General features: G+C 43.5%; 1 protein-coding gene across 2 annotated transcripts in view; it reads right to left on the bottom strand.

Moving 5' to 3' along the window:
- The window catches only part of LOC132013660 (UDP-glucuronosyltransferase 1-6-like), a 46092-nt gene extending 28145 nt beyond the window's left edge, over positions 1-17947 (bottom strand). The window contains exon 1 of one of the 2 annotated variants that reach the window (XM_059393760.1): positions 17046-17947. In XM_059393760.1, the coding sequence (XP_059249743.1) occupies positions 17046-17900 (855 nt within the window). In that variant the 5' untranslated portion in view covers positions 17901-17947. Of the gene's footprint in view, positions 1-6735; positions 7691-17045 lie in introns of those variants that run through there. The other variant, XM_059393761.1, reaches the window with a different exon arrangement.
- Positions 17948-18475: the final 528 nt, after the last annotated feature.

The raw sequence follows: 18475 nt of genomic DNA, 5'->3' as shown, positions 1-18475 counted from the left end.
ATACATGCCACTCTCCCTGCAAAAAGGTCAACAGCCTACTTAGGATTTCCCCCATGATACTCATTCTCAAGGCCCATTTCTTCAGTTTCCTGGCTGTTTCTCCCAACTGTTGGCTCACGAGCTGACCACCCTACATGGAGGGCAAGGAGAGACTGAAGAAAGAGGCAGGCCACTCCAGAGGGTGGGTGGCAGGGGTAATAAGCAAGAGAACTTACTCACAAGGCTTGTCTTGGGTGGCCACAATACCAGTAGATCTCTGCCCCTGCCTGCCAAACCTTGAAAGTTTACATAGAGCCCTTAACTGGGTTCAGTCATGTATATGATTCAGATAGTATACCATCAATAACACTGACTCTCTCAAGGCTACATCCTTGGAAACAGCTCCCACTGGAGAATGGTGGGCAGAACACATATCCCAAGGACAGTGAAGGAGCTGAGAAACCTCCAATTGCCTGAGCCCAGACCCCAGGTAAACCAGCATGAGCATCCTCCCAATGATTCCCTCCAACACTCAACAACACTAACAAAAGCAAAATTTCTAACTACACAAAGGATTTAAATATATTATCATCCAAACAGGATATAAGAACACTCATCAAGCATAGGAAAATATGCTCAACATCAATAGTCATTAGGGAAATGCCAATAAAAATGAGATTTTTCCTCTTGCCCACTAGGTTAGCTATAATTTAAAAAATTTTAATGCAAAATAATAAATGTTGGCAAAGATGTAGAAAAACTGGAATATCCACACATTACTGGTACAAATATAAAAGGGTGTGGCCACTGTGGAAAATAGTTTGTCAGTTCCTCCATAAATTACACATAGGATTACCATCTGACCCAGCAATCCTACTCCTGGGTTTTTACTCAAAAGAACTGAAAACAACTGTTAAAAACTTGTCCATGAATGCTCATAGCAGCACTATTGACAGTGGTAAAGAGTAGAAACCCATCAGCTGATGACATAAAAGTCCAGCATCAGAGGCACCTGGCAAGCATGTGACTCTTGATTTCAAGGTGGTGAGTTCTAAGTTCCATGTATGGTGCAGAGATTACCTAAATAAATAAAACTTTTTTAAAAATGCCCATCAATTGATAAATGTACAAACAGTGGTCCATCCACACAGTGGGATATTATTCAGCTATAAAAAGAAATGAAGTGCCAGGGCACCTTGGTGACTCAGTCCATTAAGTGTCCAACTCTTGGTTTTGGTTCAAGTCATGGTCTCAGAGTCCTAGAATGGAGCCCCACATCAGGCTCCACACTCATCAGGGAGTATGCTCAAGGATTCTCTCACTCCCTCTCTCTCTCTCTGTCTCTCTCTAACCCTCCCACCAAATAAATATATAATCTTAAAAAAAAAAAAAAGGAATGGAGTACCAACACCTGCTACAAATGGATAAGCCTTGAAACATGAAGCTAAGTAAAGAAGCCAGATATAAAAGGTCACCTATTGTACAATTTCATTTCTATAAATCATCCAGAATAGGCAAATCTACAGACAGAAAGTGGATTGGTGATCACTAGGGTTTGGGGAGGGCAGAATGCAGAGTGAGTACTTAAAAGATAGATAGGTATGTGTCCTTTTGGGGTGACAAGAATATTCTGGAACTAGGTAGTGGTGATAGCGTACATCCCAGGTGTACTGCACACTTTTATTTTATGTGTATCTTGCCACAAAAAAGCAAATGGAGCAGGCACTTTGAAAATCAATCTGGCAGTTCCTCAAAGATAAAACATAGAGTTATCGCACAACCCAGCAATTCTACTCCTCAGTACGTACCCAAGAGAATTGAAAACTTAGTCCACACCAAACTTGAATATGAATGTTCATGTATTCATAATGGCCAAGAAGTAGAAACAACCCAAAAGTCCATCAGCTGATAGGTAGATACATGGAGTGTGGTATATCCATAGAAGGAAATATTATTCAGCAATAAAAAGTAATTCTACAACATGAATGAACCCGGAAAAAATGTCACGTTAAAAAAGTCAATCACATATTCTGTAATCCCCTTTATATGAGATGATCAGAATAGGCAAATCCAAAGAGACAGAAGAGTAGATCAGTGGTTACCAGGAGCTGAAGAGTAATGGCTAATAGGGTGGGAATTTATTTTAGGGGTGATTGCAAAATTCCAAAACCAATTGTGGTGATGGTTGGTAGAAATACACTAGAAACCACCAAACTACAAACTTTCTGTGAATGAATTGTATGATCCATAACTTGTATCTCACAAGTTATTTGTTTGTTTAAACCCATTTGATCTCATCCTCTTAGAATTATGTCAATTATTAATCAACCAAGGTTCAAGTTTTTCAGATATTCATGTTGAATTTTTTTTTTTTTTAAATGCTGACTCCTACTAGCATTTAGCTACTCTGGATAATTACTTATTAACAGAAACAATACTGTCAAAATGTCCTGCGTGCCCGATCAGTCATAAAAATAAACACATTTCAAAACCCTTTTTGAAAGAAAAGCAAACCACAAAAGGCATTGCAGACATTGGCCCAAGTCGTGTACTTTAAAAAGTACCGATTAAGAATGACTTGGCATTTTGGGGTTTTGTGCCCCTGACTTGCCTCGAATTCAATCCTCAGCTCAACCAACAAATGTAGAGGCTGCAACCTGCATGACTATTACTTGCAGAGACCCCTGAAGGGAGACCAGATGGCTCAGGGAGTGAACAAAGGATCTTTGTGGCCCCTCACCACCCAGCTGGGGCCCTGCTGGTAGAAGTCACTGAAAGTCACATGGCATTGATTTAGATCAGCATTTCTCAGCTTTAGCACTATTGGAGTACAGATAATTCTTTGTTGGGAGTGGGTGTGTGGGTATATCTTGTGCTTTATAAAGGATTTTTAACAGCATCCCTGGCCTCTAAAATTAGACCCTATCATCCCCTAACTGCAATACCTAACATGTCTCCAGATGTTGCCTCCAAGGGTTGCAAAATTACCCCTGTTTGAGAACCACTATCTAGATGACTCTAGAATGCAAGACAAGCTGGGATAGAAGAGCTAGTCCTGAGGAGCTGGGATCTGGTTTTCTGAGAAAATGCTCCCCAAAGAACAATGCGAGAAAGCCATGTTGTTTGGATCACCTCATAGAGAGAATGTTCCGGCTGCTTGCTGAGTGAAGGTCCTGAGAAGAGAGGGACAGGGCCATGGCTTCCCCTGATAGTCTTCCAAGCCCCTTCACACACTGCCCACGTGACCCTCAAACAGCCCTGTGAGGAGTGAGGCACATGCTGTCAGCCCCATTCTGAGATGAGAAGACCCAAGCCCATGGCCAGGAGGCCAGGAAGAAATGCCTCAGATCTGCTGAGTCATCCTTCCGCCTCCTTTCTTCCCTTCATGGGCCTGCTACCCTCCAGGTGTGGTATAGTTAGAGAAAGAGTACCGGGCAAACGGGGGGTCTCCAGGTGGGGGAGTGACAAGGGGGTGGGTTCTTACCCTGCCTCTGCCCCTTGCTGCAGCTGGTGGCTTAAAGAAACTCACTTGGCTTGCCTGGAAATGGGTTTGCTCCTGTATGGGAAAACTGGACTTTTTCCTGTCTGAGGGGCCTCCATTCTGTCACTCCAGCCTAAAGCAGCCTGTCCTGCGTGTATTGCATTTACAGTCTTCAAAGTTCTCCCATGAACTCTATCTTCCCTGCCCCCAGCCTTGACTCTAGAGTGTTCCCATTTCACAGATGGAGGAAAAAACAATGAGATAAACCATCCACCCTGACCACACAGCTAGACTTGAATCCAGGTCTTATAGTTCTTACTCTTCTAATGTAATGGAGACAAAGGAGGGATCCCTGGAGCCAGCAGGGGAGGGAAAGCTGGTCCTTTCCCACCCAGGCTCAAGCTAGGGCTGGGGTCTGGTGCATTCCCTTCCACAGCAGGCTAGGCAGAGAGGATGTGCACGTCCGAAGCCTGAGCTCCCCAGGTCCGTATGGCCCCTAAAAGGGAGAGTAAAAACCTGTCCCTGAACCTCTGAGCAGTTCTCTGCTTTGCAACTGGAAGAGACTAGAATTTATCTCTGAATTCCTTTATTCTAAGAAAAATGCTTCAAGAACCCTTCTAATTCTGAAATGTAACATCAAACTCTCTTCTAAAATGGCTCAGTTGGTAGATTATCTGACTCTTGATATCAGGGTTGTGAGTTCAAGCTCCTCGATGGGTGTGGAGATTGCTCAAATAAATAAAACTTTTAAAAATGGAAATATTGGAAACCTAAGGAAAGGAGATTAGCCATGGGGCAGATGAGTCTCAACTAAAAATCAAGGACAGTGGAGACAGTGTGCCAGCATCTGGCCTGGACTGAAGCCCCTGTGGGCAGAGGGAAAAGCCCCTGTGGGCAGAGGGAAAGGCAGAGGGACCAGGTGACAGGGCGCACGGGGTTGGAGAGGAGGCCCTCAGTGGGGACAGGGAAAAGCGACTTCAGGACATCTGGGATCTCCCAGTGGGAACCACTGGCCAGGTGCCTGAGCAGCTTCTCTGGGAGCATCTTGAGCGAAACCAACAAGGAAGCCTTCTGAGGTGGTTGAGTCCCGCCCAGGGTCAAGGAGGCAGGAAGAGCTATAGTCAGTCACGCTATGGTGGGTGTTGCAGAGTGATCTCATCCTTTGTTAGACACGCAAGCCTACCAGCACCCAGTTATCGTTACCATCGGACCAGAGTGTGAATCAGAGCATTACTGCAAGGTGTGTTCACCAAGCTCTGGTTTTCAAAAGGCTCTGCACATTAGCCAAAGCATAATAAGAAACTTAATTATATTTGTTTTGTAGGTAGGCCAACAAGTTACCTATAAAATATGCTTGTTGATTTGATGAGCAAAATTGAATTTCCTTGTTTATTAATTTGAGTTTCTTGGATTATTTCTGAAGCCACATATGTTTCCAAACTTTCAGTGGCCCCTTGTATGGTGGCTATGTGTTGACTGATCAAGTTATTTGCCTACTGAGGAGTATTTGTGGGGTTTTTTGTTGTTGCTGTTGTTGGTTTGTTTCCAGCTATGAATCAGGTCTTTAGTTTTCCTGATTTATGATGTATCTTCTTTTTTAAGTAATATTTTTAGGTGAAGTCACATAACACAATTAACGATTTTAAAGGGAACAGTTCAGAGGCATTGAGTACATTCATCACGTTTGCAACGACCACCTCTGTAGGATTCCAGAACATTGCCATCACTGTCAAGGACACATTTTTCTCCTGAGTGTTGAAATGGTTTGATCATCTAACAAAAAAACCTCTGATTTTGGTCACTTGAATTCCTAATATAAAAATACAAACTGATAATTACATATGGTCTAATGCAAAAGGTTCTCTATGGTGGACATTTGGGTTACAGCTGAGATGCCAATATAAGTTCATGGTGCTCCAAAAAAACCACATTCACCACAGTCCGTTTTGCAATATGACTAAGTCAAATTCTTTTTGCAAAAATAAGAGGGTGGGGATAAAAGGTACCAAAAATGTGATTTTTTTCCTTCTTTTTTTTGTGATTTTTTTCCTTCTTAATGCCAAATGTTTCTTATGACATTTTTGCTTATTAATTACTTGGTTAAATTTTCCAGGCATGTGGGATTTGAAGTCCATGCCCCATGCTTCCTGGAACCAATCCAATTATGCTCATGGGCCCTGACCCTGCCCATTCTCAGAGGTATGGCCAACTGTCTGATGAAATTGTCATACGTGAAAGAGGAGGGATGAGAGTCTCTGGGACCTCTCTGAGGCTTTCTTTTGGATGAAAAATGCTTTGAGAAAGAGAATTCTGCTGGGAAAAAAGTGACCTGAAGCCTTTCAAAGGTATAAATATTAAAACAAAAACAAAGAACTCGTATGTTTTTAACTGTCCAAAGTAGCTCTGGGCTCTCTCCCCATATGTCAGGAAAGCTTCTAAGAACATTTGCCTTAGGTCAGAGGTCAATGTACTTTTTCTGCCAAGGGTCAGGTAGTAAATATGTAGGCTTAGCGGGCCACATACATCCCTGCCATGTATTCTTTGTGGTTGCTGTTTTTAACATCCTTTTAAAAACATAAAAACTGAGCACCTGGGTGTCTCGGTTAAGTGTCTGCCTTTGGCTCAGGTCATGTTCCCAGATTCCTGATATCAAGCCCCACGTTGGGTTCCCCGCTCACCAGGGAGCCTGTTTCTCCATCTCCCTCTGCCACTTCCCACTCCCCACCCCCCGACACCTGTTCTCTCCCTCTCTCAAATAAAATAAAAAAATTTTAAAATAAGATCAACATATAAAAACCATTCTTAGCTCTGGGCCATATAAAAAAATGGGCCTCTGGGCAGATTTGGTCAACTGGCGGCTATTTGATGATCTCTGCTTTGGGGTCCCAGAAAAAAAAAAGCATGGATTTCCACATAGATTGTCCTCTCAGCAATGCATCCGCTTGGTCAAGCCTTCCCCTGTTTCCTCAACAGGTGGGTGTAGGATTTAGACTGAAAATTTCCAAGGCTTATTCTATGTTCCGTGACTGCCCCCAGATGACCTAGCTAAGGATCCCTCTTCTTGTTTACCTCATCTAAAGCCTCAGCATCTTTTAGAACCTCAGCATCAGACTCCATCCATACCCCTCTACTCCAAGCCTGGCAGCCCGTTCCTCAGGAAGCCCTCCCAGCTGACAGATGCTTAAGAGCCAAATGAGTGAGGGAAGATTGAGCGTGTAAGAACAGCATCTGCCCATAAAGACAAAGAGCAATCAAAAAGAAAGAAAACCACCCACCTGAGACAGGACCCCCGTCTTCTTGCAATTGCTCCCTCCAACGAAAACCATGTTAGGCATGACCGGTCTGGGATATTCAAACACAAAGTCATATCTTAAGAGCCAGATGGAGCCCTTCTGATACAAGGTGGGTAGGTGCACATCCCTCTTGAGGATGTTGGAGGCGAGGTCTTCGTACTTCGAGTACAGACAGTGGAACAGATAGGTCTCCAAGTAATTAACGAGGTAGTTGGCCACCCGTTGGGGGAACGTCATCTGGTCTGAGAACTGAGTGTAGCATCTGGGAATGTGGGACACAGGGTTTGGGCTTCTGCTCATGGTATGCTCCAGGGAGCATGGGAAGCCCCTGAAGAGGTACACGGAGGGCAGGCCCAGGTACTCAGCCAGGATCACCCCGCAGGGTAGGGCTGGGTCTGTGAAAAGGGCATCGAACTTGCTCTCCCTGAGGAGACACAGGGTGGCTGTGTCCTCCAGGAGGCTCTGGCAGGTGGTGAAATACATGTCAATAACAATCATGCTATTCCTGTATTCCATCTGAGCAGCGTTCAGGAGCCATCTCTCAGCAAAGTGATTGTTTCCAAAAGAGCGGTACCGATTCTCCAGCTCCTCCTGTTGGAACGGCACTGGATAGGTTTTTCTTGTGTAGTGCTTGGACTCCTTCAGAAGCAAATTGACTTCTGGCACCAGCACCACAATGTCATGCCCCTTCTCACTGAGGAGCTCAACTATGTCCTTCATACTGAGCCAGTGGCTTCCATCCTGAGGGACCACCAGCAGCCTGTCACCTACAACCTCCCCCCAGAGCACTAAGAAGAAAACTTTCCAAAACAACTGGAGGAGGCAGGTCATCTGGGGGAGAGGACAGGTAGCGACAAGAATAAACAGTTCACGTTCTCTAAACCTCGGGGCTCCCTGGCTCTTTTCCCCTGAAAGAACCAGTGCTCTTTACAACCCCTACCTACCTCTCCTTGCTCTGAATTTTGCCCTGTTTTAAAAGAACGTAAATTAATATTTAACCATTTTTATGCACACAGCGAACTTGACCCAATGAGGTTTCTTATCGGCTTTCACCTGAGCTTCTGGGTTTATTTTCTCTTTCTCTCCATTCTGCCTCTCCTTCCCGAGCTTAGTCATGCTTGGAGGACAGCTTGGGAGGCTCCTGGAGGCTGGTAGCAGTCCTCTGTCCTGAGCTTTCTGGATTCCCCCGCGTGGTGATGATGTTCATAGACAAACACTCTAAGAGCTCTTAGAGCTTCTCCTCTTCCTCAATGTTGTTCAGAAAGGAAGGGTCAACAGATGCCAAATTCAAGATTTGAAACAACAGAGCGGAGCTGCCCATTCCACCTCCTGGTGACCTTGTGACCACAGCCATCGCTGGATTTAAAAGTGGGCTGCTGGAGGGCGCCTGGGTGGCTCAGTTGGTTAAGCAACTGCCTTCGGCTCAGGTCACGGTCCCGGAGTCCTGGGATCGAGTCCCGCATCAGGCTCCCAGCTCCATGGGGAGTCTGCTTCTCCCTCTGACCTTCTCGCCTCTCATGCTCTCTCTCACTATCTCTCTCTCGAATAAATAAATAAAATCTTTAAAAAAAAAAAAAAGTGGGCTGCTGGAAGCTGAATGGACATAGAGGAGTCTGATCTAGGCCCCTCCCCACCCCTTGGGTTCTTTGGGGTAAACCACTATTATTGTGAGTTTCCTGTTCTATCAGAAGACAGAATCTAATCCTTAAGATACATGCTCTAAAACCAGAATTCCCACTTTGACTGTGGTTAAAAGCAAAAATTCTGGAGTCAACCTACCTCTTCCAATCTGTGCAGCCCCACTGTTCTGTGCCTGAATTCCCCATCTCTCGAAAGGGAGTGGCATCTCTACCACCTCCTGGGGTGGGGGGGAAGAGCCGTGAAAATTAGTAAGTCAATTCATAATCTGTGGGTGCCCAGGACAGGTCCCACGGAGGGGCTCCCTCTGGTTGTCATCAGGCAGCTGGGTTCTATGTGATATGAACTAAGTGCACCCCGGTGGTCAGAAAGTAACACCTAAAACGTCTCAGCAAGGGAAAGATCTAGTTTTGCCTTCTGTCAACCCCAGAGTATAGGAGGAATTAAAGGAGACAGAAGAGGAGGTGGGAAGATTAAAAGGGAAGAAAATGTAGAGGTATAAAACAATGGGAAGGCATCAGGTAACAAGACATTTGACGGGAACAACTGGCCAGCCAGCAGTCGAAACAAAAAAAAAAAGTGCTAGCATCGGGACCCCTGATGTCTGCACAACACTTTGCAAGACAGTTTCCCAGGGTCTTAGCGTCCAAGGGTCTCTGCAATAAAGTATCACACAGTGGCTGGCCCAAACAACAGAAATGTATTCCCATAGTTCTGGAGTCCAGAAGTCCGAGATTAAAGCATCAGTGGGCTTGAGTCCTTCTGGAGGCTTCGAGACAGAACCTGTTCCTTTCTCCTAGCTCCTGGTGAGCTAGGTGGATTGCTGGAAATCTTTGGCAGTACTAGGCAGATGCAGGCATCACTTCATCTCTACCTTCCTGTTCACCCTTCTCCCTGTGTACGTCTGTGTCCAAATCTCTTAGGACACCAGTCATCCTGGATTAGCGCCCACCGCCAATTATCTCTTCTTAACTAACGTATTTCCAAAATGAGTCCCATTCTGAGGGACTAGGTATTAGGACTTAGCGTATCTTTCCAGGGACACAAGCTAACCAATAGCGCTCATCCATCATCTCACACAATTCAAACCCCAAAGTCCAAGTCCGAGAAAACGAGGCTTACCACTTTAAGAAGGGGCACTTTTGGGGAACGTCTGCACCTCAGAAGGGAATACAGAACTGGCCCCCTCTAGATCCCCCATTCTCAAACCTTTCTATCTCAGGATTCCTTTACACTCTTAGTAACAACGGGAGATCCCACCCCAAAATTTGTTTATGTGGGTCATGTTTTTCCAGATGAACCATTTTAGAAACTAAAACTGGCGTGTATAAAATAGACTTCCTCACTCATTTATGATAACAAGAATAAGCCCAAGAGAAGTTAACATGACTGACATCTTTAATGAAAAAAATACTCTATTTCCCCCAAACAAGCAAAAAATTGAGCGCGACATTGTTTTACATGTTCTGCAAGCAAGTCCCTATGATATGAACGTCTGTCTAACTTGGTAGACAATGGTGGGACTCTGCCCCCCACCTCTGCACTCATCCTAGACAATACCACATGTCGCGGAGCCTATGGAAAACTCCACGGTACCATGCTGAGAAGATGAAGTGGAAAAAGCAAGTAACGTCTTAACATTATTATGAAATCATTTGACCTCAGGGACTCCCGGGAAGGGTCTCAGGGATCCCTCAGTTTTTGTACTTTGAGAATCACTGTTCTAGATCAGAGGATGGCAATTTTTTTCCTGGAAATGCCTAATAGTACATATTTGAATTTTTATAAGCCATTGGCCTAGATACTGATACAAGCCAAGGTGTCACCTCTTCCCCACCCCCCATGTCCACATGGCTTGCTCCCTCCCTGCCTGCCTGCTTCGGTCAATGTCGTGTCCAAGAGACTTCTCTGGTGAGCTCATCTTCTCTGGTGAGCTCATTATTAAATAACCCAGCCCATCACTGGGAAGCCTTCAACCTCCTTATATTTCTCTGTTTCATTCATCACTACCCAACCTATTGCTCATTTATGTGTCTCCCCCCGACTAGAATGGGGAAACCCTGAGGGCAGGAACAATATTTGTTTTGTTCTCTGCTTTATGCCCAATATCTAGAAGAATGCCAAGCATACAGTAAGCTCTCCATAAATGTTTGCTGATTAAAGAACGACACTTTGGTTTGTCTGTTCTATTCCTACATTTCCTTTTTCTTCATGGAGCCCATCGTGGGGCTTGAACTCACCACCTGAGATCAAGACCTGAGCTGAAACTGAAAGTCAGACACTTAACCGACTGAGCCATCCAGGCAACCCCCCAACCTGCATTTCATTTTCATGTCACTTTTCAAGTTGTGAGAATTCATATATGAAATTTAAAGAATGATGTGCTCCTTTTTTGAGAAGAAACTGGTAAACGGCATTATAAGCATGTGATGGGTCACTTGCCTTTTAGGAAACTGAGACTTGAGAAGTCTGAGTGTAGCCAGCAGGTGGTGAGGGCCCCGGAGCAGGAGTTGGACAGCATTGAGCCCACTTCCAGCCCTGTACCCCAACTCACCCCCCATCTGCCTGGGGCATGACTCATCTCCTGATTGTTGGGTTTCTCAACTGAGACTCAGAGTGAGAGGGTCAGGATTATCCTGCCATATATACCTACCACATGACCAAGGGAGGTCCAAGAGGATGAGGGTTGAAACCAGGCTAAATGAAAGGTAGTTCCTGGCATGACTAGAACAGACTCGCCCACAGCTACTCAGGCACAACTGAACTCTCACACAAGGTCTTGTCATAATCCATGCCTGTGGGCTCATGAGGCATGCTGAGACCTAGGAAAGGAGATGAAGCCTGAGGAATGGCACGGAATGGCATGGAATCACCATCCCAAGCACAGGGCTGGTCCCAGGAATGCAGCCAAGATTGCAAGATTGCAGCCAATTGTAAATTCATTGCAATCTCCTCCAGGCAGGGACGCCAGCAGGATTTTCCATTTACAATCATCAGAGCCTGGAGGAGGGCAACATCCTGGTTTGGGTCCATCTAGACAGCAGTAAGACCCCAAGATATTTACAGAGTGAGCACAGTACAGGTCTACCCTTCCAGGGCGGACAAGAGCTAAGCAGATCCTTTCTAAGAGCGGTACATCAGGAGGCAGAAAGGCTTAAGCGAGTGTGTAGAGGGAGGAGAAACAAGATAGGCTACAGATCTCAGCTGCTTCACACCAGACCTCCATTCTGCTGAGGACCTTGGCCTGGGCGCTTCCTAGTTGAGCCTAGCTCTGATCTTGTTGTTCAACAAGAAGGCTGGGGAAAGCACATGACTTGGCTGGGGGCCCCATTCTCATTCCTAGCAGGCCCAAACTTACACACTGGAGATAGGAGATGAAGGAAAGGAACCAATCCCACTTTGCAAATCATCACCAAAGACGTGTCTTGCAAATTAAGAAAGCTTTAGAAAACAGTTCTCTTCCTCCTCCTGAGATTTGACTGTTTCTAAGAATGGTGCATGTGTACACACACAGGGCAACAGGAAGAAGGATCTAGCATGTATGCCAATCCCAGTGGTTGCGGAGACCCTAAATGTGATATACCCCAAAGGCCAGACCCACCCTGGGCAGTACTGTAGAGCTCGATAGGTCTTCAGGCATCATGGAGTGTCTGGGAGAAGGCCAGTGTTTTCTTAGGGATTCTTGCAGATCCAACAACTAAGCTTAGGACATGTATCAGTGGGGAGAAGGAGGTAGATCCTGGGAGTTTCCAAAAAGTCAGAGGAGGACACCTGTCATTTGGCATAGAGGGGAGTTGTAAAGGTGTGCATGGAGGTGATGACAACCTCAGAGAGGTTGACCCTCAAATCACCCACAACCTATGAGTAACGGAGCCTGGACCTACAAGATTTAAAAGCACCTGCATGCAAAGTGCTTGAGACCTGAGAAAAATTGCTACCTGCAGAGCACAAAAATGCAAAATCAAATTAATAAATATTTTGTTAAATAACTACACAAGTATGCCTGTGTGTGAAGAGTCTGCTGTGGTTCAGAGCATCAAGTAATGTGGACAATGTATGAGATGTGGGATCCTGGGGCAACTTAATCCATTGGCTAGGCCATGGGGTGTGGGCTGCAAAAATTAGCATTCTGGGTCCAGGTCTTGGTGCGGGTCCGAAATGGTCAAGTCTGAATCACCCACGGCTGGGATGGGGCATCCAGAGAAGTGTGGCTTGTCTGGCCAGACAGCTCCCAATGGGCACTTGTCCTACTGTAAGAGCTGTGTCTATCACTACCCAGGGAGGTTTGCATCGACATAGGTGGTGGTTCCTGAAGCTGGGAGCAGTGGGGAGGAGCACAGGCCTGACCAAGGGACTACTTAGAGGACACAGACAGTAGGATTTCCACTTGCCTATTTTTACTAGAGCAGTCCATCCCAAAAGATCATGGACTAACACTGCCCAATCTAATCCAGGCTTGGTTACTGAGTCTTGGATCCCTCAGGACTGCGGGGAGCCAAAGCAGGCACAGGACAATGTGACTCTCCACTCAGATAGCCTGGTACGGGGTGCCGTCTGGTGTGATTGAATGGTGTGGATGACATATGCCTGTGGAACAGTGGAACCCGGGTCGATCAAGCCCATACCAACTTCCAGTTTCCAGGAACAGCTTACACTCCACCACCAGAAAGCAAGGAGACTGGAAGAGGTCAGAATAACTGACCCAGGTACTACAAAAAGTCACAGCTGTTTTGAAAAGGCAAGGAAGTATTACAGATTAATAGTGTGCTAGAAGAAATGATGCAACATGGAAAGTGTGTTTGTGTCCTGCTCAAACAAACCAGTTGTTGAAAGATGTGGTTTCTCTTTTTAAGAAAATTTTGGTCAAATTCACATGATGTGAAATTCATCATAATCATTTCTAAGAGGGCAATTTGGTAGCATTTAGCAGAGTCACGGTGCCATGCCTCTGTCACCACCATCTAGTTCCAAGACATTTTCATCATCCCAAAAGGAAACCTCTTCCTCATTAAGCAGCCGTTCCCCGACTCCCTCCTCCCCTGAGCCTTTAGCAACCCCTCACCTGCTTTTTTATCTCTATAGATCTACCTATTCTGGCTATTTCACAAAAATGGAATCACAGCACATTACGGCCTTTTGCGTCTGGGTTCCTTCACTCAGCATTATCTTTTCAGTGCTTATCCACATCATATAGCAGGTGTCAGGTCTTTATCATTGTTATGGCTGAATAATATTCCCCTGTATGAAGAAACCACATTATGTTCATCCATTCACCAGCTGAAAGACATTTGGGTTGTTCCTACCTTTTGGCTATTATGAACGTGCTGCTATGAACATGCCTATAGAAACTTTGGTTTCAAGATTTGTTTTCAATTCCTCAGATACATAACCAGGAGCAGAATTGCCGAATCATATGGCAATTCTATGTTTCACTTACGCAGGAATGGCTAGAATGCTTTCTATACTGGCTACACCAGCAATGGACAAGGGTTCCAGGTTCTCCACATTCTTACCAATGCTTATTTTCCTTTTTTTTTTTTAAGTATAGTCATCATATCAGGTGTGAATTGGTATCTCATTGTGATACTGATTTGCATTTCTCTAGTACCTAATGGTGAGTATCTTTTCATGTACTTGTTGGCCATTTATATATCTACTTGGGAGAAATGTCTGTTCCAATTCTTTGTCCATTTTTAATGGGGTTGTTTAAGTTCTTTATATATTTTGGATACCAGAATCTTATCAAATACACGATTTACAAATACTTTCTCCCATTCTTTGGGTTGTCTTTTTATGCTCTTAATAGTGTCCTTTATTTATTTATTTATTTATTTATTTATTTATTTATTTGGCAGACAGAGATCACAAGTAGGCAGAGAAGCAGGCAGAGAGATGGGGGGGGGGGAAACAGGCCCCCTGCTGAGAAGAGAGTCCCCATTTGGGGGCTCGATCCCAGAACCCTGAGATCATGACTTGAGCAGAAGACCAGAGGCTTTAACCCACTGAGCCACCCAGGCGCTCCTTCATAATGTCCTTTAATGCATGAAAGTTTCTCATCTTAATGAAGTTCAGTTTATCCATTTCCTGGTTTGTTTCTTGTACTTTGGGTGTTATACTTAAGAAACCATTGTCAAATCTAAGGTCAGGGAAGATTTAGTCCAATATTTTCCTCTCAAAGTTTGATAGTTTTCCAGCTGGACCCCATAATCATTCTGTTGGAACTCACGAAAAAATTGAAAAACACTAGAAGGCCTTTCCTTTCCCTTTAAAACTATTTTAGTGTTCTCCTGAATGAGGACCTGCTGCCCTTGTTAAAGTATTTAATTACATCCTTTAATATAATTCCCCTGGACAGACTAAGGAAGATTTTGTTATAGGAGACTCTCAGGAAAATCCCCTCCATGGCACTTGAGACATGGCACACAAGCAAACACATGCACTCACCCAAAGACACACATGCATGAATGACCTACATTGCCTTCAGGCTATGTTTTCTTCTAGCAGATGAGATTCAGACTTTGACTCCTGTTCTCAAATTCATAAAATCATCTTATGTCATATAAACAGAACATTAATATTTTACTTCTCCATTTGCAACTAGACAAGAGAATTTTTAATTTTGTGAAGGAGAATAAATAACAAGAATCACCAAGAAGATTTAGAAAAATCTGAGTATGGGGTTTGCCTTACCACATATTAAAACTTACTACAAAGCTGTTGCAATCAAAATATGACACTGGTATGTGAGTAAATAAATAAATCCATGGAACAAAACCGAGAGGTCAAAAGTAGAGTTCAAAAGAGTAAATAAATATGGAAATTTAAATTTGATAAAGATACATTTCAATTCAACAAAGAATGAATTATTTTATTAAATGAGGTTGGTACAACGGACTATCCATTTAGAAAAATAAAAAAAGGTAGATCCTTACACCATGTAAAGTCTTCACTGTAAAAATGTAACTGTTAACACCGGAGGAATTAAAAATATTAGGACATAGTATGGAAAAAAAGTTTATGTATCTCAGGCTTGGAAAGACCTAAACAAGTTGAAATCCAGAAACCACTAGAAAAAAGTGAAGACGTGTGACCATCCAAAATGAAAACACTCTATGACAAAAGATGATGAATAGCCAGGGGAAAAATATTAACATTTCGTAAAAAATATTAATATTCCTAATAAGAGGCTTAGAGTCATAAGCTATAAAAAGACAAAGGACCCTAGAAAAATAGTTAAAGAGTCTGGATACATACTTCCCAAAAGTTGAAATCAAGTGGCCAACATATGTATGAAAATTGAAGCAGGTATTAGAATTTTTATTTATTTATTTTTGCCAAAAGAGTTTTAGAAGTTTGACAACATCTGAAGATGGAGAAGGTATGGAAACCCTGGAGCATATACTGTTGACCAAAGTGTAAGATTGTTCAATCTTTTGAAAGCAACCTGTCAAATGTATTAAAATGCAATGTGTGGGGGGCACCTGGGTGGTTCAGATGGTTATAATCCCAGGGGTTCTAGACTTGAGTCCTGTGTCTGGCTCCTTCCTTGGTGAGTAGCTTATTTCTCCTTCTGCCTAATTCTCCCTCTGCTGGTGCCCTCTCTCTCTCACACACACACATGAATAAAAATCATAAAAGAATAAAATAAAATATGTGCATAGCAATGTGTGCCCTACTCCTAAGGACATCCAGCCTACAGAGATAAGAACAGGAAAATGGAAATGTGGGAAAGCAAAGAAATTACTTAAGAATGGTTAGTACAAAAAACAAAATGGTTAGTACAGTCTTGTTTATAACAAAAACAGTGGGAAAAGCTTAAATATCTATTAGCATTGTTTAGTTGAATGAACTATGGTACATCCAAAGTAAAGAGTTTTATATAACTGTTACAAAGAATGTGACAATCTGTAGGGATTGACTATAAAGATGTTAATGATTTATTAGTAAGTGAAAAAAGAAAGGTAAAGAACACTATGTCCAGTCCATTACTAGATTTTTCTTTCAGTAAAACAGGTGTGAGAGTTTACATTAGATATATCCGTACATATATAAAATAATTTCAGAAAAAAATGGAAAAACAGCATACAAAACTGCTAAGAGCATTTTCCTATAAGGGTTGGCATTAGATTTAAAAAAAAGGAAGTTTCAGGGCAGCTGGGTGGCTCAGTGGGTTAAGGCTCTGCCTTTGGCTTGGGTCATGATCCCAGGGTCCTGGTATTGAACCCTGAATCAGGCTCTCTACTCAGCAGGGATCCTGCTTCCCTCCTCTCTCTGCCTGCCTCTCTGCCTGCTTGTGATCTCTGTCTGTCAAATAAATAAATAAAATCTTTTTTTTTTTTAAAAAAAGGAAATTTCATTTCTTACTGTGTTTTCTAATAGTTTCCCAAGGAGAGTGTTACAAAACACAGCCTGGAAATTGTATACAATTATTTCAATTATATATGTATGCATATCACAGACAGCAGCTTTATAGAAATTTGTTAATGCACAATTCAGTGAATTAGCACAAAACAATTCATTCAACCAGGAAAAGATTTCCGAATGTGACGAATGTAAATGACAAACCACAGTTCAGTAAGGAACGTTTCGTTCGTTTGTTTGTTTAATGGCCGAAGCCAGGTTATTCTTACTATGCAAAAGAAGAGGTCACTTACCTTTGGCAATGGCTTTCTTTCATGGCAGTTGATTCCTCCAATGAAGACCATGTTGGGCATCACAGGTTTGGGATATTCCAAAACAAAGTCAGTTCTTAACAACCAAATTGATGTTTGGCTGTAGAGATCATAGGGTGTGACAGTCATTTGGAGAATCTCGGATGCAACTTCTACAGCATTTTTTAAAAAATGCGGACAAAATAAATGTTCCTCCAAGTGGAAGATGTGATTCCGCACTCTCTCTCTGAAAGTCATGGCATCCGAGAAGGCTAAGAAAAATCTAGGAACATAAGAAAGGGGACTGGGGCACTGTGTGCCTTCTTCAAGATAATGACAAAATGCTCCCCTGGTGAAGACCACCGATGGGAGTGAAAAATACTTGGCTACAATTAAGCCGCACATATCAAAAGGATCCAGAAATATTGCATCAAAAAAACTCTCCTTTATGTACTCTATTAATTTTGTGTCTTTAAACAAATTCCTACAATGTAAAAAAAGCTGTCCAAATATGTCATTGGATGGACTCATTACCAATGAAAGTAAATTTTGTGGCTGAGCTTTCCATTGAAAGTCAGAGAAAGTCTTGAAGTGCTGATTCAGCTCCTCCAGAGTGTAATCTGTGGAATAAGTCTTCACTGTAAAATTAGAGGATTTCCCCAGTTGCCAGCTCACCTCTGGCACGATTAAAACCACCTCATGTCCCCTGTGGATGAGTTCCTTCACCACCAACTGCATGGTAAACCAGTGGCTACCATCCATGGGTACCACCAGTAGCTTGCCTGCCATGGCAAAGCCAGAAGTCAGCAGGAGACACACACAGAGTGGAGGGAAGCCAGTTAAAATCGCGGGAGCCATTTGGGAAACTGTAGCCCAGAGCTATCCAGCTGCTTGGATTCTGAGGGGGCATAATACAGTCCAAGGAAGAAATACAGGCACAAAGCCCGCCCCAGGAAAGGGCGTGTATTTGTATGTTCATTAAAAAAAAAAAAATTACACTCATTGCCCACAGTGCACTCATCAGAACAGTAAGAACGAGTCTCATTTGCTGAGACACGTGCTTCTATGTTTTCCAGATAAGGATACCTTTTGATCTTTGCCTTGTCAGAGTTCACGGGCTGTATTGCACGCAACGCTCATTTGGAAACAGAATTATTAAGCAATGCTTTTGAGGACTCAGAGTGACAAAAAGGAATGTAATGTCAATAAACATGATACTTTTTTTTAAAAGATTTTTATTTGTTTATTTATTTACTTGACAGAGAGAGAGAGAGGGATCACAAGTAGGCTGAGAGGCAGGCAGAGAGAGAGGCAGGGAAGCAGGCTCCCCGGCTGAGCAGGGAGCCCGATGTGAGGCTTGATCCCAGGACTCTGAGATCATGACCTGAGCCAAAGGCAGAGGCTTAACCACTGAGCCACCCAGTGCCCCAACT

The sequence above is a fragment of the Mustela nigripes genome, chromosome 3 (genome assembly GCF_022355385.1).
Source record: "Mustela nigripes isolate SB6536 chromosome 3, MUSNIG.SB6536, whole genome shotgun sequence".
NCBI classification, from domain to species: Eukaryota; Metazoa; Chordata; class Mammalia; order Carnivora; family Mustelidae; genus Mustela; species Mustela nigripes.
The sequence above is the reverse complement of the archived record's forward strand: the minus strand, read 5'-3'. Positions and strand labels throughout refer to the sequence as shown.